Source organism: Trematosphaeria pertusa, assembly GCF_010094035.1.
Source record: "Trematosphaeria pertusa strain CBS 122368 unplaced genomic scaffold BU26scaffold_2, whole genome shotgun sequence".
Classification (NCBI taxonomy): domain Eukaryota; kingdom Fungi; phylum Ascomycota; class Dothideomycetes; order Pleosporales; family Trematosphaeriaceae; genus Trematosphaeria; species Trematosphaeria pertusa.
The window spans coordinates 454246-476316 of record NW_022987213.1 but is presented as its reverse complement, the minus strand read 5'-3'; the positions used below and the strand labels follow the sequence as shown (position 1 = coordinate 476316).

The following is a 22071-nucleotide window of genomic DNA, read 5'->3' as shown; positions in this document are numbered from 1 at the left end:
CGACTGATAAGTTGCTCAGCAGTTGAAGTATACAAAGGGGGTGTAGTGGTGCGAGGTGATTGAAAAAGGGAATGCTGCTACATGTTCGACACAGAAAAGAGCACAGGGACTTGAGCCGAAAGATGCGTTCGACGCCTCTATTCCGGCGTGATTCGGCCGTGAATGTGCATTCGTCGACGCCACCAAAGGGTTCCCAATCGCAGGGGCCTCGCGTTCGGTTAGGAGACGGAAGGGATAGCATGGCGAAGAAGACACGGCTGGGTTACGCCGTGGAGGGGGAGACCGAAGGAGGAAGAATAAGCGGCTCGGGCGGTCAAAGATCTCCGCTGAATGCCTTGAGATGCGGGTGATATTATGCATAATTCAGGAAGTATGCACCGGTGAAAGTGGGGTCTCTCGTCTATCCTTTCCGATGTTCTGTTATTGGATGGAGGTATAACTAGTTAATGAGCGGGAGTGGACGCCCCCAGCCCTCGATCCCGATTGATGGTACTGTCCGCACACAGTTAGCTGAAGGCAATCTCCCGGCTCAGTTGCCTAGACCGCCACATTTCATGCCATCCGGAGCCATTCCCAGGGAGCGTTGCACGTTCCAAAAAGGGCAGGACGTGTTGACTCGCTGGCAGGTTGTCTGCCACGTCCCTTGATTTGTGGGTCTGGAGCTCTGGGGTTCTGGGGGCACTTGGTCTGATTGCCCCCCTGACGAAACAGCACATCATCACGAAGACGGAGCGCTAAACAGGATACAGGTTCAGGTTTCAGGGTTTCTTGTGGTTCGCCCACCGGACGGGTAGGCATCAGGATCAATGGTTCCTTGACGTGCAACACTTGTATGCAGTAACGCGACGCTTGTGATACCCGTGGATCCCATATTGATTTATCTGCTCTGCTCTCGATGAATCGGTTTCAGAATGATCATAACTTCGTGCCTAGCAATATCGCACCCTTTGGTGAAGCAGCCAAAACTGCGTCTGCCGAATATCGACTTCAGGAGAATCGAGAAGATTGCAAATGACTTCAACGGTACTGCTCGATGCCTGGACTAGTTCTGTTTCTGTCATCTTGCTATTCTTATCTTGCCATTGCATATTCGCCCGTGTTGGATAACTCGGTGGGACAATTTTGGCCCCCACAGCACACTCGGCCGGAAACTTTGCCGAGCTTATCAGCTTACTAGCCAAGGATTGACCTCACGTGCCTGAACCTTGGAGCCTACGAAGCTCACGGAGCGCCCTGAGTGAATCAGACGCACACTTTTGATGCACAGTGTCTACGCCACATCCATGACGACCATCAAAGCTCGAACCAAGGCTGAGGCAGTGAGGGCTCACGCTGGCCATTCAAGTAATCAGTGGAAACAATTCATGGTAATGGAGTGTTTCGGATGCATCTACTAGCATTAACCGTCCTTAGAAATTTACGAGGCAAGCGGCTGAAAGACTTCTTATAAATGCACCTACGGCTACTTGGATTGATATTAAGGATGCGGATCAAAACCTAGTGCTAGAGGCGGTCAACGTTCAACTACAAGAGAACGAGATTCCCCTCGTCACTCTCGAGATCCTTGCTTGGCGCATGCCGAGGGCAATGGGAGAACTCCGAAAACCAAGTGGTATTGCATTAGCTATGTATTGTGGAGGCGGAATTATGCTGATCGACGAGCAGAAACATCCTCTCGAGCCGAATCAAGCCAGGTGATGTCACCATCGAATGACACACCGGTCCGAACTTCGTACTACGATCCTGCGAGGGATACATGAAAGAATTGGCGGGCTGCAAGAATGTGCATAGGCGCGCTCTGGGGGTAATCTAGCCGTTCGCTTGTCCAATGAAGCCATTCTTCACTTAGTTTATCCCTGATCATGCATCAGTGTGGAGACGCGTCACGATGCCTCAGCTCATGCTAGCTACATGATTCGGCCTGCATTGACCGTTTTGAGAATACTGCTAGAACCGGGCGCCTTTGCTATAGTGGATCATGATGTTCAGCCGCCTTGGACCGGTGACGAGCGGTCTCGGAGCGCTTCACAAGGAGCCAACGGGCTGTCTTTTCAACCCTCCTTCTTTGAGATCACTGTTTTCTCGCGTTATCACGGTCACATTTACTTGACCAACCAAAGCTGTCCAAACCCCCATACAGCAGTCAACGAAGCAGGAGGAGCCCCCTATTCCGACATTTCAAAGCGCGGCACCTCAACACACAGAGAGAGATGTGCAGTCCTCATAGGGCTCCACGAAGAGAATCTATCATAGAATATGGACAGACTAGTATCAGAAACATGGAGGCTAGTTGCCTTTCTCTGTGCGAACAATTTCTTCTAACTCCTACAGTACGCACAAGGACGATGAACATGAGTTCAATGTGGAGGATTTTGCGAGGACGCTGTTGAAGGGGCTACAAGGTCCTAAATGCGAGAGATGCAGGAGTCACAACGTAATTTGAACGATAGCCGCTCCTTGAACCCTTTACTCACGGAAGAACAGGTTCGATACCTCGATTTCAAGAACGGCCACTGCTCGAATTGCAGGATACATGGCCTCCCCTGCTCACACATGAACAAGATATACACTGAGGTGGCTGCGAACTACTCCTCAGACCGGATCACAGTCGCGCAGATCGACCCGGCAGCAAACGAGATCTTCGAGCCCAATGGCCAAAACACACAAAGCCGTGCTCCACCGTTATGGGAGGTGCCATTGTTTCCAAGCAGAGCAGCTAGCGCACGCGAATGCGAACACCCCTCCGCAGAGTCGTCGAGGTCTCTCACCTTTATGCCCGGTGACACTGAGGGAGGCTTCGAGCCAGGTAGTCAAAAGCCAGCTAATTCTAATGCTGCTACTGGCATATACACTTGCATCTATCCCGGCTGCACCCTGCGTTTTAAGACTCCACAGGAAATGAAGAGGCATAAGCGCGATTGTTTGAACAAACCCATGGAGCAAACCTCGCAAACTGCTTTTCAATGCATGCACAAAGACCCCTAACCAGCAACGTGTGCAACTCTATGTTCTCCCGGCCCTATGACCTCACAAGACATGAACGCTCTGTTCACGACCCGTGCAAAGAACCGATTCGATCCGTGCTATGCTTTAAAAATTTCTCACGCAACGACGCACTATCCCGCCATATGGTAAGAGCGCTAGAATTCTCAAGGTCAGCGGAGCCTTGCTAAAGTTTTGTAGAAAAATGTGCATGGCCAAGTTGCAAGATAAAGCGCGAGCATGATTTCGGGACAGATGAGCGAGGGAGGCGGGACGGGGCGGGGCGGAGCATAGTCGGCCTGGACATTGGAAAAGTTGCCACACATTGTTGGAAGGAAGGGACGTGGATGGCTGGAACAAGGTAGTCATTTATTTCTTCAAGTTTGTCTGGGAACAGATGAACATTAGAACTTCGTATTCACGATTGTGTGCTTCGACGATCAATCCTCTCTCATTCAACGCCGCATAGTAGATACGAATGACAACTCATCAAAGACGGAAACATTTTTTAATTGTGTTCACTATCCAGTTGATCGCTATCGCGCCTATGTCACATCTTTCAATCGCCGTTTTTTATCCGATTGCTGTCTGCTGTCGTAGATGTGGCGCGACGTGTTGATCGGCCTTTGGAGTTGCCAGTTGACGATGTTGCCGTCTTACGCTTGGTGGCGCCCTGATCTGGGGTATTCCGCATCTGCGCAGCTATTCTCTCACTTATGACGGTGAGAAGCGAGCAGGAGTAGGAGAATGCAGCGGAGCAGCGAAAGATTGATATGTAGGAAGATGACGAAAAGAAGATGGCGGGCAAGGATGGGCGGCCGCGCACTTGGCCACAGAAGGCTAGCTTATCCTTGGCGGCTGCCTAAACTGCCCGCCGACCCATAGCCAATCGTCCACACTCCGAAGCGCTTCCCAGCCGCCCTCCTCGCAAAGACCGAGTTGCAGATGTTCCATCCTTCTGCCCTTGCGGCTGGGAACTTTTTTACAGTGCAGTCAAATCCAGATTCTGCTGTACGTTGGATTCAGACGAGCAGAGATCATTTCTGTCCGAATGCCAACAGCCAAACATCGTACGGTACATATCAGCGCAAGGTTTCGGAGGAGAGCACCTTGAAATCTTTACGGAACTCAAAGAGGGCAACATTCATGACCTGATCCAGAAAGATCTCTTTATAAGAGACAATGATTCGGCAACGTCTCTTCTCCATCACATGCTCCAAGCGCTCGATTACCTTGCATTCAAAGGCCTTGTCCATAGGGATATCAAGCCTGCGAATATTCCCTACGCACCTCTACCAACCGGCGGCTACACCTTTCAACTCACGGACTTTGGCCTTTGTAATGCTATTACTGGCGCCCAATCATGCGTTGGGTCTCCGATCTTTATGGCCCCCGATGTGTTGTGCAACTCAGGAGTCTCACAAACATCGATGATAGATGTTTGGTCCCTCTTTGTCACTCTGGCTTACGCATTGAACATGGATGGGTTCCGGGGGAAGCCGTTGAACACGAATGAGTTGAAGGTCAGGGCGGTACAGGAGGCTGCGAATACCTGCCACCCCATCCGAGACATGGCGACCGTCGATCCTACTAGACGAGCCTCGGCAGCAGAGATGCTGGATAAGCTCTTCAACGGAGAAGGTCGTTCAACTCCACGTAATCAGAAATTGAAAAGCGCTCCTGGAGAAGACAAGGGTGCAACTGCACCGCAGAAAGAGCGAAAACGCGGAATCGCGGAGAGAGTTGCTCAGAAGGGCCACGGTCAAGCGCTCAATAGCCTTGTGACCGCAGAGAAACGTGGAATGCCTGGTGCATTTCCAGACGATATCGCTGCGGCTTTGGGTGGAGTGCGGGGTCGGCCTAAGTTTACCTAATTTTCATCTGTCTCGACCTAGGTTGTGAGCTTTGGGCTATGTTCGACGCCATCACGTCCTTGAAATCTGCATTTTTCTCTAAAGTTGGCTGGCTCGCCCCAGATCATGTTCCACGACAACCTCTCTATGTCAATCTACCGTCATTCACTCCGCCTCGCCTACCTCAACTTGTCCCGTAAACGTACCCCGCACTATTCATACCACAATCGCTAGGAACCTCCGTCGACTGACTGCTCAGCGATCCTTACATATGCTTGCCGGGCCAGTCGGCTCCACCATCTCAACCTATTCTCTTGCCCAACATAAAATTACAAGAACGGCATTAGGAGCGGGTACCAGTCCACTCAATCCGCTGACCACTTTTAAAGATTCGCAAATTCTTCCAGTTTCTTGACAAGAGTAGGGCCTGCCTAAAGCTGGAATTCATCGTGCTAAGCTCAGACAAGACAGGTTGAAAATGGAAACCGCCGTAATGGTTTACGGTCGTTCAGCGGGAACGTAGTGCGTGGTCGAGAGGACCCATCTGAGTTGGTTCAGTTGACTTGCACTCTTTAAAAGAGCGACTCACATACCTTCGTATTGTTCAACACCTCGTCCATAGAGCTGAACTCAACGTTCCAGCATCTTGTCATTACCGATCCTAAGATTGTACCGTCGTGGATTTTAGGGAATTCTCTTGAACGGAACAAGAGCTCCACTTCAGAATCGGGCTTGTCGTCATATAGTGGGCGACCTGTCACTATTTTAAATAGGGTAGAGCCGAAGGCGAATATCCTAGTCCCCTTTGTAATAACGACGTCTTCTAATTCAGGTGAGGAATCTGAGACAGGGAGCTAATGAGTCGTGCTGTAGCAGATAGTAGCTAGAGAGTCGTTAATAGATAATTTGGCAAAATCTCCTAGCTTGAGATTTAGCTCCCTGTTAAGAAAGAAATTGCTGTAGTTAATGTCCCCATAAAGAACAGTATTCGCGTGGCAGAATGCCAATGCCTGCGCTGCTTGCCGAGCCTAGCGTATTAGCAGTGTTGCTTGGTAGGCCTACCTTGCGTAGGTGCTCTTTTAAAGTCCTATTCTTAACGTATTCTAAAATTATTCCATCTTTAGAACTACTGTAGTAACGTAGTATTGTTAAGTAGGAGTTCTTATACAACGGTTCTAGCCGTTCGTACACCTTAACTTCGACTAAGCATTAGGCGCGAGCATTAGGCTCGAAATGTAGGAATTTAATAACTCTTTAGGTATCTAGAACAAGAGCGATAACACTAGTCGTTTTAAGGCCTACAAGATTTCTAGAGTTAATACTAGGTAGAAGATAAGTAGCTATTGTAGTTTACTAGAGCTGTATAACTTAGAGAATAGTTAGTTAGGCTTAGCGTTATCGTAACACACCTATAAGCGCTTAAAGTATGCCGATCTACAAAGTAGGTTTAGTCTCTCGCTTAAAAGGTAGTATAAAGGTAACGAGAAAACGATGTAGACTTTGCTATTCTAAAACTTCGTCTAACAGCACGTGCAATCTTGGCGTTTAAAGCGCTAGCATTTAGTAGACTATTAAGCCGACAAATAGGCGCCGACGTTATTTCGCTTTTAAGATTCCTTCTAACTCTTTATGTTTAGCACAGCTACGCGTACAATCTTCTATCTTTTGCATGTAGCTAGGTTAGTTAGAAAAGCTAAACAGTAGAATAGCACTTTACTCTTAACTACTGCTCGTTAATAATACGGAAGACACTAATTAGACTACGATGTCTCTAGAGCGAAAAATCTATTCTTCTAAAGCCTCTCGCCTTCGTTCTAAGCATTGCCTGGCCCTAGTCGTTTCTTTTATCCCTTTAAGCTACCATGCTTATTACTCTACCTTTAAAATCACGTTGCTCTTTCTAGCGCCTTAATATTCTAAATTACGTTCTTAGTAGCCTTATATTCTTTCTACTAGCACTTTAACGTAATAGCGCTGTAAGTATATTTATCTTATAGAAACTATCTACTTATAAATCTCTTCTTTACTTTCTTATACTATTTCTCTTTACTATTAATAATGTTAGAAAATACTATATAGCCTATTATAATAAAGTAGATAGTATAGCCTAATATAAAAAGATTTATTTTTATATTTATATTATAAGAATTATCGCGAGAGTAGTAGAATCTATAGAGTTTACCGCTATAGCTATTAAGTAGTACCTCGCTAGTCTCTAATAACTACTTACCTTAGAAATTAGAAAGCTTAATATAGAAGGCCTTGTTAAGAAGAAGATTAGTAGGCTAGATGTTATAGTAAATAATATAGCGGCTATTATAAGTAGTACCTAGGCTGCTTTAATAGAGCCTAGACTAGGCTAGATTAGCCTAGTACTGCGTTAGCCTAGCCTAGACGAGGCTAGATTTACTTAGCGCGGTATTAGCTTACCTCGCCTACTCTTCTTAGATATAGTCGCGATCTCTTGCCTAGAGAAAAGAGTAGAGAATTATATTATAGAATACTCTAGAATTAACTACTTTTTACCTATGTGTTCTACTATTACCCTATTACTACTAGCTTAGTTTAAAGAATTATACGTAGATTCTTCTTTTATAATATAATTCTCTACTCTCTAAAGCCTAGATAGAGATAGTAAATATAAGAGTATTAGCGTTACAAGATCTAAAGAGCCTAGGCGAGTTCTTAGACTTACACACTCTAGGTTAAAACCTAACATATAAAATTAAATATAAAGTATAGCTATATCTAGCTATAACTCTCTAGAGTAATAAGCTTTTAGAGAAGGCCCTCTAGAACTAGATTAGAGAGCTAGAGGCAGAGCTTACCTACTAAGCACGCTACTAGACTCTCTAAAATTAGATCTAGTAGCTAGAGGCCTAGATTAAATAATATAACTTATACTCTTCTCTACTCTAATTAGTTACCTTACACTCTTAAAACAAGAAATAAGCTAGAGCTTCTATAGTAGCGCTAGCGCTACCTCTAACGTACCTTGTCTACTCTCTACTATTATAGTAACTTCTAAAGTTAGAGCCTCTACCTAAATATAAGAGAAAAATAAAAGAGAATTATAATAATTAGTAAAGAGAATATAAGAAATTTATTCTTAATTCTAACCTATTTCTAATAGCCTAAGATTAGGTTTAATAGGCTATATAATACCTAGATTATACCTCTCTTACGTATTAGAAGTAGGTCTAGCAAGTCTATCTCTAAACTAATATTACCTAGACCTTTATAAAACAAAAGATGCTAGAAATATTAGAGACTAACTAGAAAAGAAAGCAGAACGCTCGTGGTAGAATCGCGAGAGCTAAACAAGGCGAAAGAAGCCTATTAGAGCTTCTCTACTACCTAACTACCTAATAGAAGAAGATTAACCCTCTTATAGCCTTTAATAAGAGTAACCTAGAGTATATCTAGATATTCTTTAACGCTCTAGACTCTTAAGTCTAATTTAGGCTAGACTTAGTTCTAAAGACCTAGATAAGCCTTGTTAAGCTTAAGGCTAACGCATACTATTACTAGTAGATAATTAAGAAATAGAACTAGGCAAAAACTATTAGAAAACGCTCTTAAATAGAGAATGTGCTAAAAAGTAACCTACACCTCTATAAGCGCTCTACTACCCCCTCTACTAAGAACAATAAGAAGAAATAGACTATCTTTAAGCCTAGCTAGCCTAGTAAGAATAACTTTAAGGTAGCTAAGAATAACAAGGCTAAAGTAGAAGGTCTTTACTTTAAATACTACTAGAAGAGCTACATAAAGTAGAATTACCTCGTCTTTAAGATAAGGCTAACTAAGAAGAGAAAACCTAAGCTCTAAGGTAGAAGGTCTTTTATCTACTAGATAATATCTTGTATACTAGAGACTAAATTATTATAGCTATACTATAAAGAGGTACTTATACTCTTAATAGGCCTAGAAGTACCTTAATTATACTAGACTACGTAGTTCTAGGTATAGAGACTTCTATTCTCTACTAGGCGCTAGTAGATTATAGCGTAGAAGCTAACTTTATATTATACTCTCTTGCTTAAAAGGTAGGGCTATCTGTTAAGCTAAAACTAGGTCTAGCCTTCTAAGGCTTAAATAGAGAGAAGCTTAAGGTTCTAGGCTATACTACTAGTTAATATTAGGTAGTTAATAGTATAGAATAAATAAGATAGAGTTAAGATAGCTTTATAGTAGGCGTAATAGAAGAGTTTAATCTTATACTAGGTATGCTATAGCTAAGAACTTAGAACTCTAATCTAAACTTTATTAGGTTAACTCTATAGTTTACACGCAAAAAGCTCTATGCCTAGATTAACCTAGAGGCTCTATAATAAGTAGCGCGTAGCGCGCTCTACTCTAACTCTTATAGTTTTATACTATTTGTCTAGAAACAAGACTAGAAAGAGAAGAATAACTCTAAACTAAGACTAGAGTACTTCTCTAAGTATTTAGACGTCTTTTCTACTAATAATTTAGCTCTTCTTTCTAAGCATAGCCTCTATAAGCTTATAATAGACTTTATACTAGATAAATAACTACCTTATAGACCTCTCTATAGCCTCTTAGCTAAGAAGGCTAAGGTTCTAAGAGATTACCTTAAGATAAACCTTAAGAGAGAATAGATCTAGAAATCTATATTAGAAGCTAGAGCCTCTATTCTCTTTATTAAGAAAGTAAATAGAACTCTCTAGCTATATATAGACTATTAGAGTCTAAACGTAGTTACTCTAAAGAACTACTACTCTCTTCTACTAATCTAGAAAAGCCTAAACTATCTTAGAGAAGCTAAGATCTTCTTAAAACTAGACTTATAGAACGCGTACTACTATATATAGATTTAATAAAGTAGTAAATAGAAAACTACGTTTTAAATAGACTATAGGTACTTTAAATACGTAGTAATACTCTTTAGCCTTACTAACGCCTCTATAGTCTTCTAGAGCTATATTAATTTAGCCTTATCTAACTTACTTAATATTTATTATATTATCTATTTAGATAATATTTTTATTTACTTCTAAATAGAGAAGAAGTACGTTAAACATGTTAAACTAGTACTAGAATAACTCTAATAGTACTAGCTCTATATAAAACTATCTAAATATAAATTCTATACCTAACGCGTATCTTATCTAGAATTTATTATATTCTCTAAGAGTGTATATATAGAGAAGAACTAGGTCTAGACTATTTAAGGCTAGCTAATACTAAAATTAGTCTATAAGGTTTAAATCTTTATTAGCTTTATAAATTACTACTAGTAGTTTATTAAAGAGTTCTCTTAAATTACCGCCTCTCTTAATCTAGTTACCTAAGGCTTAGGTCTAGCTAAAGAGAGTATTAATAAAAAAAAGAGAAATTATAGAATATTAAGCTAAGTAAAAAGACTAAGGCTACGTTTAAAAAACTAAAAGAAAAGTTTATAAAGAGCTCTCTTCTAGTATACTTTAGCCTAGACTAGCCTATTTAAGTAGAGACTAACGCCTCTAGATACGTAATCTTAGGCATTCTAAGCTAGACTAGAATTAATCTCTAGAGAAAGAAATAGTAGTACCTAGTCGCGTTTTTTTCTAGAAAGATAATCTCTACTAAGTAGAATTATAACACCTATAATAGTAAACTACTTATAATTATAGAAGTCTTTAAGTATTAGAGGTATTATCTAGAAGAGATACTCTATAAGGTATAGCTTCTTACTAATTACGCTAATCTATAAGAATTTATAACTACTAAGGCTCTATCTAGACGCTAGGTATAGTAGGCTAAATAGCTTATAGCCTTTAACTTTAAGATTACGCATTAACTAGGTAGATTAAACCTAGCGAATAGACCTTCTAGAAGACTAGATTATAAATTCTAAGATTCTAAAGAAGAAGGTACTCTAAGTAGCTAGAGGCGTCTTTATAGAGAGCTACTACGTAAGCTTAACCTACTCTATAGAAAGAGTGTAGAGATAAGAGACACTAGGCTTAGTCTACTCTAGAATAGCCTAGACTACTATTAAGCAGCAGTTACTCTACAGAGTTAGACTCTAGAAAGAGCTATAACTATAGAACCTATAGAGAGCGCTAGAGACCTAGTAAACCTCTTAGTAAAGTTAATTACTAAGAGAATAGTAGACAACGCGTAGGCTAAGAGAGTTAAATTAGAGTAGTTAAGGCCCGCCTAATAGAGGGTACTCTAGATACTACGCTAGGCGAAAGTACAAGAGAGATTATTACTAGTTAAGAATAGACTTTATATCTCTAAGAGAGCTAGACTCTAGATACTAGAAGCTTGCTACAATAACCTATTAGTAGGTTATTTTAAGTTTAGTAGAACTCTTAACCTTATCTAACGTAAATTCTAGTAGCTAAAGGTCTAAAAATATATTAAGAACTATATAAGTACCTATTAGGCTTACTAAAGAGCTAAAACCTCTAGATATACCTAATATAGTTTACTTTAACTTCTACTTACTTTTAATAAACTATAGTAAGATATCTCTATAGATATAATTACTAAACTACCTCTAAGTATATATAATAAATAAGCTTTTAATAGTATTCTAGTAGTTATAGATAGATTCTCTAAGATAGTATACTATATACTAGTTAAGAGTAATCTAGATACTCTAGAGCTAGCTAAGGTTTTTATAAGAGAGATTATCTAACTCTATAGCCTTCTAAGGTTAATTATATTAGATTAGAGTAGTATATTTACATTAGTATACTAGAGCACGTTCGCCTAAGTTCTAGGCACGAAAAGGCTACTCTCTACTACCTTTTACCTATAGATAGATAGCTAAACTAAATAGCAGAATTAAACTCTAGAGTAGTACCTTTAAATATATTATAACTTTAAATAGAATAACTAGGCCTAGTAGTTATTAGAAGTAGAGTATACCTATAATAACTTAGTCTACTAGTTAACTTAAAGAGCTTCTTTTAAAGTAGTGTATAGGTAGACTCTACCTACTACTATTTAGATAGGTCTAAAGCTAAAGAGAGGCGACTCTATAAAGGTATTAGATTATAGCGCTAGACTACGCTAGATTATCTAAGAAGTACGCGCTTAACTAGAAAAGGCCTAAGTCTAGCAAGCATAATACTATAATACGAAACATAAGCTAAAGTAATATAAAGTTAGCTAACTTATATATCTAAACGTCTAAAATATAATAATAGAACGCCTAAAGAAGAAACTTAATAATAAATTTCTTAGACCTTACTAGATTATACATAAATATAGCACTTAAGCGTATAGACTTAACCTTCTAGATACTCTTAATATCTACCTAACCTTCTATATTAGCCTTCTAGAGCTAGCTCTCTTAGATTAGATTCTTTTAAGAGAATAACTAGCCTCTAGGTAAATACTACTCTAAATAGAGAACGTAGCGTACCTAGTAGACTATATTATAGAAAGAAAAAGAGTAGATAACTAGTAGCTATATAGAATACGCTAGAGAGAATAGAATAAGTTAGTAAATAAGTAGTACCTAGTAGAAGATATATCTAAAGAGGTTCTAAATAAATTCTACTAAGAATTAGAACTAATAGAACAAAAGACTTATAGTTAAGCTTCTAAAAAGAAAAGATAAAATTAATATAGCTAAATAGAACAGAACTAGAAATATCTTAGCTAATCTAGGCTAAACTAGACTAGATAAAAAGTAGTAAAGCTCTAAGAGGCTAGATAAGCCTATATAAGTTAGACTAAATCTAATATTAAATTCTAATATTTTAAAAAAATTCTTTTAAAAAAATATTTTTACTAAGTTATAATTTTCTAAAACGTTAGTAAATTCTAGAAATAATTCTTATTCTAAGAACTACTCTAGACTAGGCTAGATTAGGCTAGATCTACCTAGAGCTCTCTAAAAAACGCTAAAAATATAAGAACTAGGTATACTATAGCTAAAGCTCTATAAAGACACCTAATTTAAGAAAAAGAGACCTCTACCTACCTAACTAAGACTCTTAACTCTAGATTACCTCTAAGAGGCCTAGATTTACTAAACCTACTTGTCTAGATACTTTTTATTCTAGTCTAGCTACTTAGCATTCTAGCTCTAGATAAAGTTATTTTATAGACTCTACCTTTTTCTTATTATAGCTAGAACGTGCTAGATAAAAAAGTTAACGTGTTCTTAAAGGAGAGCAACCTTAGCCTAGAGGGCTAGAATTCTCTCTAAGCTAGAGATAGCCTAGATTAGGTTAGAACAACCTAGATTAGTATAGAGTAGATACTTACCTAACAAATCTACTTTAGTAAGGTAGCTAGAGGTAAGTTCTTAAGCAGCTTTACTAGACTAGCTAAGTAACTCTTCTTCTTCTTCTCTATTATACTAAGAACGCTAGTATTAATAAAACAAGACAAGTCTAAATATAGTAGAGTTAGAGAATTATAGGTAAGCTTATTCTTAGTAAGCCTAGCCTAGATTAGCCTAGATCTCTCTAGGTTACACCTAGCTATACTTACTTAAGGTGCTTGTCTATAACCTACTCTAGCTTAGCCTTAAAGCTAGCCTAGGCGGTAGGCTTAAGAGATTTAAGGTTAAGAACTCTAGTCGCGTAGTTTGTTAGCAAGACTCGCTCTAATAAAGAAATTAGTAGCTTAGCAACCTTCTTAGAAACCTAGAAGGCCTAGATTAGCCTAGATTAGGCTAGACTATATACCTAGTAGCAATCTCTACCTTTCTTAAAGTAGTTGCTATACTTAAGCAAGAGATTAGTCTCTTTCTTATTAATCTACTCTAATAAGATATAGACCTTATAGCTCTATAGGCCTACGTTCTTCTTAATAAAGAATTAGTATATAGGTACTACGTTCTACTTATCTAAGAATATAGTAGTTAAGGTCTTATTAAAGTAGGTTACGTAACTATTAGCTAAGTACCTTGCGCGCGTATACGCGTTGTCTAGACAAGTCTTATAATAATTAGCTAGACCTATAGTAGACGCGGCTAGAGAGAGCTAGAGAGCTCTAGAAAGAGCTAGATTAGAATTAAGAAGGCTAGATAGGGCCGCGAAGAGTAAGAGTAGGCGTTAATAAGAATAGAGTAGAGCTAAAAAACTATAGAAGAGTTAGATTAGCCTAGACTAGCCTAGATTAGGCTTGCCTAAATCTTAGCTAAAGTTTAGAAAAACTTACTAATTAGCAGGGAGAGAAAGAAAAGAAGAAGAATAGAGTAGAAAGATTTAGCTAAGATTTTAGGTTTTTATACCCCTAAACTCTAACGCTAGCTAAATTGCTAGGTGTATAGACTACCTTAGTAAGTATATAGACTACTCTAAAGAAGAATTTTTTACGCTTTAACTTAGGCTAAGTCTTTCTAAGAAGAGACTCTCTATTACGAGTAGTACCTAGGCTGCTTTAACAGGGCCTAGACTAGGCTAGATTAGCCTAGTACCGCGTTAGCCTAGCCTGGACGGGGCTAGATTTGCTTAGCGCGGTGTTAGCTTACCCCGCCCGCTCTTCTTAGATATAGTCGCGATTTCCCGCCTAGAGAGAAGAGTAGAGGATTGTATTATAGGATACTCTAGAATTAACTACTTTTTACTCGTATGTTCTACTGTTACCCTGTTGCTACTAGCTTAGTTTAAAGGATTATACGTAGATTCTTCTTTTACAGCGGCTATAAATCCATGCGACTGCTTTAGCAGCCTCGCGGTACTAAGCTAGGCGCAGCTTAAGCGAAGGGTTTAGTTTGCTAGATTCTAGCAGGTAGTAGGCGACGGTTCCGTTCACCGCCTGTTCTAGGCATAGGCTGGCCTTAGAGAAGCCCTTAAACCCTATAACCCGCTTATGTTGCCCAACAACCTTAAGAAGCTTACTCTCTACTTCCAGGCGGGTTATATCTTCGCCTGGGGCACGAGGATATTTTAAGACAGTTAAGTCGTCTACCTCGCTAATAAATGCGCTGCTTCCCGTCGCAAGAAATCGCTTCACGCTAGGAGGACAGTAAACCTGGTAAAAATGAACAGTTCCTCCTATTTCGTCCATGGTAAAGTTAGAATGGTCTAAAGATATTGGTGAAGTCGTGGAAGCTTGCCGGTAGAGATCTCTGCGGTTGAAGTACGTCGATTTAGGCTTGGGTTATAATTTTGGCCGTGCGCCCGGGAGGTCTGTGTTTTAAAAGGCCGACATGGCCAGGCTACGGCAGCCAATCAGCGATGTGCACAGCGGAACAAGGTTTACACCTTCACAACATAAATTACCCGCATTCGGGGATAGAACTCGATGAGCCGAGAGAGATACAATCAATGTAGTGCATATTAAAGGGGTTCCCAGTCCCAGGCCGTGCTCTTCACACCAACCACGTCCTATCCGTCACATTCGCTCCTTCCTAAACTGGTTCGATGTCGAGATGGTAGTACGAAGGTCGCATCCCCTAATGGCTGGGGCCACTTCCTTTAGAAATTCTCAGCGTGGAAACGTAGGATTTACCAGAATGGGCTACATACCACAGAAGGTATCTAACACTTCGGGCAAATATTCCCCGGTGTCCTAACCGTCGAGCTGGCGAGGTGTACGTCCTTGTATCCCGTGCAGTTTGGGCCTCCACGATCACCGCAGTGGACGAATGAGGTATCTTGTGTCTTATGCTTCGGAGTTGCGGTACAGTTTGAAAATATCCTACGTACGATGCGGCGATCGCATGTACAAGGCATAGTGATGTGTGTTGTCTGATATTCGGATCGAGATGGGACGAAATTTCACGGAGCCAGGATTTACTCCAAGGAGTAAAGGTTCTGGGAAGGAGTCTATATTTCATCGCAATAGGTGACTACGAAGCGTCTATATCCATTTGCGTCAATCAAGGAGCGGCTTGGATGCAGTGCTATCCTAGTCAATCTGGTGAGAACTGACGTGTTCCATCCGGTGAGAATCTGCGTGATGACCTGCTCTTGTCTCCACTTGCAGGCAGGCTGGGATGCCACTACTTCAGCAGTATCCAACAGCGAAGGCTTTTGTTCTGGCTCCAGACGGATTAATATTTGAACGGTTGCTGCATGCAACCGTTTGCGTCGACGCCAGGTTATATCGCAGTCTGGACGCTGTCACGCAATCGCCAAGACTAAGCGCTTTAGGGTGAACAACTACCAAACCGTTAGTACGGGACCAGAAAAGATGATGCGAACTTACGGTTTGATGTTTCAATACCTGCTGAGTCCGTAGACTCTGGCCGAGTAGATGAGCTCTGCTCACCTGCAACTCTAGGTAGAGCGAAAAAGGTTGCAGGTCCTACAGTGGTTAACAGTCTTGTACCTTGTGTAAATATGGTAGACTCACCCATTTGGCTAGGTGGTTCACTTATTCTACCATGGCCTTGTAAGTTGCTCAACTGAAATGCTTCTACAGTTCCCTCTTCCCTGGCGACTCTGGGGCGCTTCCTTGTATGCTCTGGGCCGTCTGGACTGCGGTTCGTGCGGCAATGTTTTTGTACCAAGTCAGCGGTAGAAATGTCTACACAGGTCAGTTACAATTCGCGTTGGAGCAGCTGTTGAAGCATACCGCCTTTGCCTACTGCAACGATGTCCCCCGCAAGCTCATGATATGGCTCCGATTTTGCTGGAAGTCCATCGTCTTGAAGTTTCTTAGCCACTTTTTCGAAAGCGGTACCGCTCTTGCCTATATGGTTCTCCCAGCTAAACATCATATTAGCATACAAACCGCATGGCGTTCACGTATGACCTTACAGACTAGGGCCTCCACATTGGGGAAGGAAGGCTAAGACACCTAACCCTCTAAGTCGCTGTGCCAGATGGCAATATCTGCTCCCAGCAGCGACCATACGGTTCACTTCTTGAGCGAGTTCCTGAGATTGACGGTCAACGTGTAATTGAGCTTGGTGAAAGGCCTCAGCGACCGCCACAGATTCACCCTCTTTGCAGAGTTTGAAGGATAGTTCGGCGACAACTGCATTCGGCTTGTAGGCGACGAGGACGACGATGAGTGAGGACTGAGCGTGCGTGCTGCGCTGCCTGGCTTCCAGGTCATAGCGAATACTATTGAATGATGGCGGTCGACGTCGTTTCGTTTGAGGTACCCTTGGGCATGGACTACGAGCGCGTTTTAGGGACGGTCGAGGGTGGGCAGCGACTTGTTACTGTACAGTAGAGAGTTAGCCTTCGTCGCATTTTCGGCGCAATGGAACAGGGCTTGCCATGAGTTATCCTAGTGGACAGGCGTAGCTGACCAGCCCTCCCGCGACAAAGCCTCCCAGCGTCTTAAGTAACATTGCAGACGGCATCACCGTTGCGAACATTCCTGGATCTCGCTATCTCTCTCAGCTACCTCGCTATTTATTCGCCTGCGATCCTGCGTGCCTTTCTTATGCTGACAGCATCTCGGCACGGCGAGTATTTTCTTCCCCGTGTATTGTATCGGATCAACGGGGAACAAAAGGACTTCGTTTGCGTATTCCCTCCGTCCGCGTATACTCCTCCGTCATTGTCCACTTCAATGATGTTGATCACGAGTACCTCTGGGTTTGGATCACGAAATCCTAGCTTCTTCTCAAAGAGCGCCAGCGCCTGCACCTTATCCATCGGCTCCACGGAAACGATATCGCGCTGCTCCGTAGGGTTGCACATATTCGGAATATCTGGATTTTTTCTTAAATATTTGGTATATTGTATATATTTGGTATATTTGGTATATTGTATGTATACGTAGAGGTAATTACAGTAGCGACTCATGTCCTAACAAATCAGCCATTGCCTAGAAAACTTCGTGTGGTGCTCACCTTTAATGCCGCCAAGCAATCCGGTCAGTACGCCGCGTGGAGAACGTCCTTCGTAGATGCTCTTCCCAACATCTCGCACAACAAGGGTGAACGCGATTTCTTCGTCGGTGTGTATCTTGCTTGACCGGCGAGTCCGAACATGACCGTTTTGGAGGCGGCATCGATGCCTGAATGCTGCTTGAAGACCTCTTCCGCGTAATGGTCCGGCTGCTGCTCCTGCTCCTCCCCCTTCTTGCGCCCGAAGCACCCGACGTTGTTGAGCTTGTAACGGATTCAGGACGTATCGCTCGTCGTTGTAACGGATTCCGGCCGCCACTTGATCCTCCCACGACTCGATTCCCAGTATTCGTCCTTGTCGTCGACCGGGGGCGGAAGGTCGGCTAACTTGTCAACGAAGACGCCGGCGTGGAACACCCGTGTACGGTACGTTTGCGACGATGGTCTCTTGCTAGGACTAGGCGGTCAAGACCCTTAAAAGCGCGCGCAGCGTGTAACGCTGCGGCGCCCACGATCACTCGAGGATGTTTGCCAAAACCAGGCTTTTTCGCTGAACCATCGCACTCGCCCTTCCTGTCATGCCCGAGCATGACCTCCGCCTGCTCGCTCTCGATGGCGGTGGCGTCCGCGGCCATCTCGACGCTTCAGACCCGGAATCGTCGCCGAAACCTTCGGGATAAGAGAAGGCGTATAGCAGGACGTGCTAGTCGGAAATTGTAGCACTTGTGCGCAATATGTTGTTGGTTGTTTTGTAGGTGGAGCAGGCTTCGAGGTGCTGGCTGAAGATGCTGCGGAATGCAACCGATCAGCGGTGGTTATTAAGCCTTAGGTCGGGACGGAACAACTCCAAACTCCGATACCGCAACGCACTACAAGATGAACAAGACATTAAAATCTACTTAAATGGGGTCCCGCATCCTCTGCCATCCGCTCGCGCATTCATTCCGTCTCTTATGTCCTTGTATGCGATTTCCTCCGCATAGTTTTGATTGTGCTAACAGCCTCCGCTAGAGCTTTCTGCGCACGACAGTATACTACGCACTATTCCAACCATCCTCCTTCGCCATTCTCCTGTTTGACATGGAATACCGAACCGTACCCCTATATCTACCGAAAGGTGTCGATAAAGTCATTGGTTTTGGGTCGTCTAGCTTCATAGGCCGCGTCAATGATGACACCGTATTAAAATATCCGCGCATTGCAGGGGAACAATGGGACACTTTCGTTATCGAACAACGCATATACAAAGCCTTGGGCTCTCATCCCAGGATCCTCGCCTTCTATGGCTTAGACGAACGAGGTCTCAAGCTAGAGTACGCAACAAGAGGAACAGTGAGAAATCTCCTCCGCGATCCTAACCACGCTCGTTCTCTTGCATGTCGCGATCGAATTAAGTTGTGTCGACAAGCTGCGGAAGCTATTGCATACATTCATACGAAGAACGTCATTCATTGCGACATTAGCACTCGAAACTTTCTGCTGGATAAGAATCTGGACGTCAAGCTCTCTGACTTCCAAGGCATATACGTCGACCAAAACGGGGTCGTCTTTAATGGACACGCGCTGGAGAACGTCAAATCATATCTTCCTCGTCCATCTACTCACTCAAATGAAAAGTCCGACCTCTTTGCGCTTGGTTCCACCCTCTATGAAATCATGGTTGGTTATGAACCCTTTCCAGAGTTGGATGAGCTTGACGACGAGGAAGAAATCGAGAAGCGATACGCGGATGGACGATTCCCTGCGCTCGATGGAGTCATGGGTGGGCATATCATTCACAAATGCTGGTCACTTGCATACAATCAGGTCAATGAATGTGTTGAGGAACTCAAGGCTCTGGAGGATCGTCCGATTTCATAACTCCTCGTTCTTTTTCTACTGAGCATTGCGCCTGTACATCGACCCGAGAATGCCGACCCAGTAAGAGGCCGCCCGCTCGCTCACTGCATTCCCAACACGCCATCCCAGCAAGAGGCCGCCCGTAGCTCGTCACGTGGCGACGGCTCCACCGGATTGTCCGTGCCAAGCCGTTGTCTTCAGACACTTCATTCCACTATTCCAAAATACGCCGCATAGAAGTACAGCCTTGCGCAGCGTCCTAGAAGCAATGGCCGACGACACTACTGAGTAAGAATCTCATTTTTCCTCCTACTAAGACTTTGGAAGTTGACGATTTGCTTTCCCAAGTCAACCATCTGAACACCCCGCCTCTGTGATGGACTGGATCAAGAACGTCTCCGAAGCAGCCAAGGAGCGTGTCGTCGCTGTCTCCTCGGATGAACTACCGAACGACGTCAAAGAGTACATCATCGCCCATCCCTACCAGACAAGCTTCTATGTTGCTTCCGGTGTGGTCTTCTCCTATCCCGCACTTCTCTCTGGACCTCTGTTGGCTGCTTTCGGTTGGACGAGCGTAGGGCCGCGGGCCGGTAAGTTTAAGCCCTACGATGGTAGAAGCCAGTTTATCAGCTGATTGTCTATAGCTTCCATCGCTAGCGCTATTCAGACGGCGTCGACTCCAGCACACGGCTTCTTTGCCACAATGTAGAGTGCAGCTATGGGCGGTTATGGAGCTAGTGCGGTTGCTACTGGCACGAGGATTGGAGTTGGAGTTGGAGCATGGACTGCTAGTTAGACCACGCGTCCGACACCTGGATGGCTCTTTGCGTTCTCCGAGAATGGATTTTCCGACTCGTATATTAGCTTACAGTGGATCAAGCGTATATTTGACCCCGAGATCAAGGAGCGAGCTGATAAGAAACCAAGGGTGTTAACATCTCCTTTGGCTAGAGCTGTAGAAACACCCCTATGCCACTATGTGAGTAGAGCCACTTGGTTTTGGACGGGCTAATGATGAGTAGGTGCCATCAAACTAGTGCATCCTACATCACTGTCGTCAATGGGCTACCGAGAAGAAACACCACTGTAGTCGACGTGGACTGTCAGAGACCCAGCTGCCCAGCATCGAGCACAAATCCAGCGAACAATGGAGCCTTGAATGTGGAGGCCATGCTCGCGATGCGGCCTGCGAGAACAGCGGGAACGAGGATTGGAGGTGGCGGAGCTAGCTAGATGTATAACCTGAGTCATATTTTATGATGAAGCATAATCTGAAGATCGCACAAAGCAACCTCATCATTCTGCTTCGATGAAGTTGTCCAGTCTGGATTGCCAGATGTGATCAGATCTTGTCCGAAGGGCTTGCAAGCGCCCATGTCAATCAAAATCCACCTCCGCTCTACGCTGACCATGATGTTGTTCGGCCTGATATCGTTATGAGCGAGCCCGAGAGAGTGAAGATGCGCTACCGCCGACTTGATTTCGTCCTGGCCCGACACCAAGTCCAGATCGTAGCCGTTCCTCAGACACTCTTGCAGTGTGTAGGGGTGTTGTTCCAATGTCAGGCCGACGATACGGCCACGACAGACCTGGCAGCCGTAATATTGGACGATATTGGGATGGGGTCGGCTCGCTAGAAGCTCAAGTACTTCGAGTTCTTGTAGAAACAGATTTGCCAGCAGCCCAGAGCCCTGCAATGCATCAAGAGCAGAGAATGAAGGCCGCTTGATGAAGACACTACTGTCCACCGTCGTCATCGTTGCGATAGTGACGTGTGAAGGGTTGTTACCGAATATATAAGGCATCATAACTAAAGAGCAGAAGGATTGGACGATCCTTTTGCCCAATAGTTATGAGCCCGGAAATTCCGCACGAAAATTTTCACGACGCTATCGCTACTCCGCGAGTCATACCACACCCCACGTTCGAACCCCGCATCAACCACCACAAGCCCAGAGGCATGACCCAGAGAGGCATGGTCCAGAGGTAGCTGGCCTAATAAGAGGCAGCTTTCCACTCGCAACAGCGACCTACAAGCTGGGGGGGTGTGTTACCGAATATATAAGGCATCATAACTGAAGAGCAGAAGGATTGGACGATCCTTTTGCCCAATAAGGGTCCACCGGGTAAACGTCTTCGTCTGGAACTTGTTTCAAGCTCTCATTGACAATTTCCGGGGTAACCTTCCTCGTCGGCGATCGGCCATAATAGACGGTGTGGTCTTCAGTGACGAAGGCGAACGAAGCGTACTGGAATTCGCGTCTACTATCGTCGGAGAAGTGTGAGAAGAGACCAGATAAGTCTTGAGTAGATGTAACAAATGGTCTCTGGGTGAGGGCAGATGCGGTCGGGTTCGATTTCGATGCGGGTTCTCGGTGAGGAGGGTCCGATGCGAATTCGACCTGAAGGTTCGGCTCTAGGAGGGTTCGACTCGTATTCTCGGGGGAGTCCATGCTGGGAGGACACGGGCTCAACATGGAAGCCATGATGTTGATGATGGGACGTTGATAGGATGCGTAGATGGAAGAGGAAAGAGAGAATTGGGGACGGAATGGCCGTACCCAAAAGGGCTCGGGAGGCTGGGAACCGCGATAGTCAACAAGCCACAATCATATCCGGGGCACGGCATGAATTTCAGTCACGTGACTGATCGACTGTCTCCTA

The 22071-nt window shown here is 43.6% G+C and overlaps 11 protein-coding genes across 11 annotated transcripts; 5 read left to right on the top strand and 6 right to left on the bottom strand.

Moving 5' to 3' along the window:
• Positions 1 to 1236: 1236 nt before the first annotated feature.
• On the top strand, positions 1237 to 1835 carry BU26DRAFT_514195 (uncharacterized protein). The gene is made up of 3 exons (XM_033827783.1): positions 1237 to 1367; positions 1414 to 1612; positions 1666 to 1835. Exons 1-3 carry the CDS (start codon positions 1284 to 1286, stop codon positions 1758 to 1760), a joined length of 378 nt encoding a protein of 125 aa, XP_033689219.1. The 5' UTR covers positions 1237 to 1283; the 3' UTR covers positions 1761 to 1835.
• A 1143-nt stretch (positions 1836 to 2978) lies between these two features.
• On the top strand, positions 2979 to 3131 carry BU26DRAFT_389173 (uncharacterized protein; the record flags this gene model as incomplete). Its single annotated transcript, XM_033822680.1, has 1 exon — positions 2979 to 3131. A coding segment is annotated over one exon (153 nt), but the record flags the coding sequence as incomplete, so codon positions are not given.
• A 759-nt stretch (positions 3132 to 3890) lies between these two features.
• Positions 3891 to 5142, top strand: BU26DRAFT_135018 (kinase-like protein; the record flags this gene model as incomplete). The annotated part of the gene is made up of 1 exon (XM_033819729.1): positions 3891 to 5142. A coding segment is annotated over one exon (966 nt), but the record flags the coding sequence as incomplete, so codon positions are not given.
• A 9926-nt stretch (positions 5143 to 15068) lies between these two features.
• BU26DRAFT_134995 (uncharacterized protein) lies at positions 15069 to 15682 on the bottom strand. The gene is made up of 2 exons (XM_033819726.1): positions 15287 to 15682; positions 15069 to 15233 (listed from the first exon to the last, which is right to left on the bottom strand). The coding sequence occupies exons 1-2, from the start codon at positions 15595 to 15597 to the stop codon at positions 15146 to 15148; spliced, it is 399 nt and encodes a 132-aa protein (XP_033689216.1). The 5' UTR covers positions 15598 to 15682; the 3' UTR covers positions 15069 to 15145.
• Positions 15683 to 17048, bottom strand: BU26DRAFT_134999 (uncharacterized protein). The gene is made up of 5 exons (XM_033819728.1): positions 16523 to 17048; positions 16338 to 16471; positions 16116 to 16289; positions 15969 to 16067; positions 15683 to 15922 (listed from the first exon to the last, which is right to left on the bottom strand). Exons 1-5 carry the CDS (start codon positions 16615 to 16617, stop codon positions 15768 to 15770), a joined length of 657 nt encoding a protein of 218 aa, XP_033689215.1. The 5' UTR covers positions 16618 to 17048; the 3' UTR covers positions 15683 to 15767.
• A 1-nt stretch (position 17049) lies between these two features.
• BU26DRAFT_134998 (uncharacterized protein) lies at positions 17050 to 17759 on the bottom strand. Its single transcript, XM_033819727.1, has 2 exons — positions 17572 to 17759; positions 17050 to 17527 (listed from the first exon to the last, which is right to left on the bottom strand). The coding sequence occupies exon 2, from the start codon at positions 17522 to 17524 to the stop codon at positions 17129 to 17131; it is 396 nt and encodes a 131-aa protein (XP_033689214.1). The 5' UTR covers positions 17525 to 17527; positions 17572 to 17759; the 3' UTR covers positions 17050 to 17128.
• Positions 17596 to 18203, bottom strand: BU26DRAFT_558922 (uncharacterized protein; the record flags this gene model as incomplete). The annotated part of the gene is made up of 2 exons (XM_033832621.1): positions 17596 to 17832; positions 17994 to 18203. 2 exons carry the CDS (start codon positions 18201 to 18203, stop codon positions 17596 to 17598), a joined length of 447 nt encoding a protein of 148 aa, XP_033689213.1.
• A 253-nt stretch (positions 18204 to 18456) lies between these two features.
• On the top strand, positions 18457 to 19779 carry BU26DRAFT_447009 (kinase-like protein). The gene is made up of 2 exons (XM_033824642.1): positions 18457 to 18529; positions 18580 to 19779. Exon 2 carries the CDS (start codon positions 18649 to 18651, stop codon positions 19426 to 19428), a length of 780 nt encoding a protein of 259 aa, XP_033689212.1. The 5' UTR covers positions 18457 to 18529; positions 18580 to 18648; the 3' UTR covers positions 19429 to 19779.
• BU26DRAFT_134966 (uncharacterized protein) lies at positions 19553 to 20265 on the top strand. Its single transcript, XM_033819725.1, has 3 exons — positions 19553 to 19695; positions 19756 to 19997; positions 20052 to 20265. Exons 1-3 carry the CDS (start codon positions 19676 to 19678, stop codon positions 20114 to 20116), a joined length of 327 nt encoding a protein of 108 aa, XP_033689211.1. The 5' UTR covers positions 19553 to 19675; the 3' UTR covers positions 20117 to 20265.
• Positions 20266 to 20654: 389 nt separating this feature from the next.
• On the bottom strand, positions 20655 to 21164 carry BU26DRAFT_558919 (uncharacterized protein; the record flags this gene model as incomplete). The annotated part of the gene is made up of 1 exon (XM_033832620.1): positions 20655 to 21164. One exon carries the CDS (start codon positions 21162 to 21164, stop codon positions 20655 to 20657), a length of 510 nt encoding a protein of 169 aa, XP_033689210.1.
• A 312-nt stretch (positions 21165 to 21476) lies between these two features.
• BU26DRAFT_600002 (uncharacterized protein) lies at positions 21477 to 21893 on the bottom strand (the record flags this gene model as incomplete). Its single annotated transcript, XM_033835139.1, has 1 exon — positions 21477 to 21893. The coding sequence occupies one exon, from the start codon at positions 21891 to 21893 to the stop codon at positions 21477 to 21479; it is 417 nt and encodes a 138-aa protein (XP_033689209.1).
• Between the last annotated feature and the right edge of the window lie 178 nt (positions 21894 to 22071).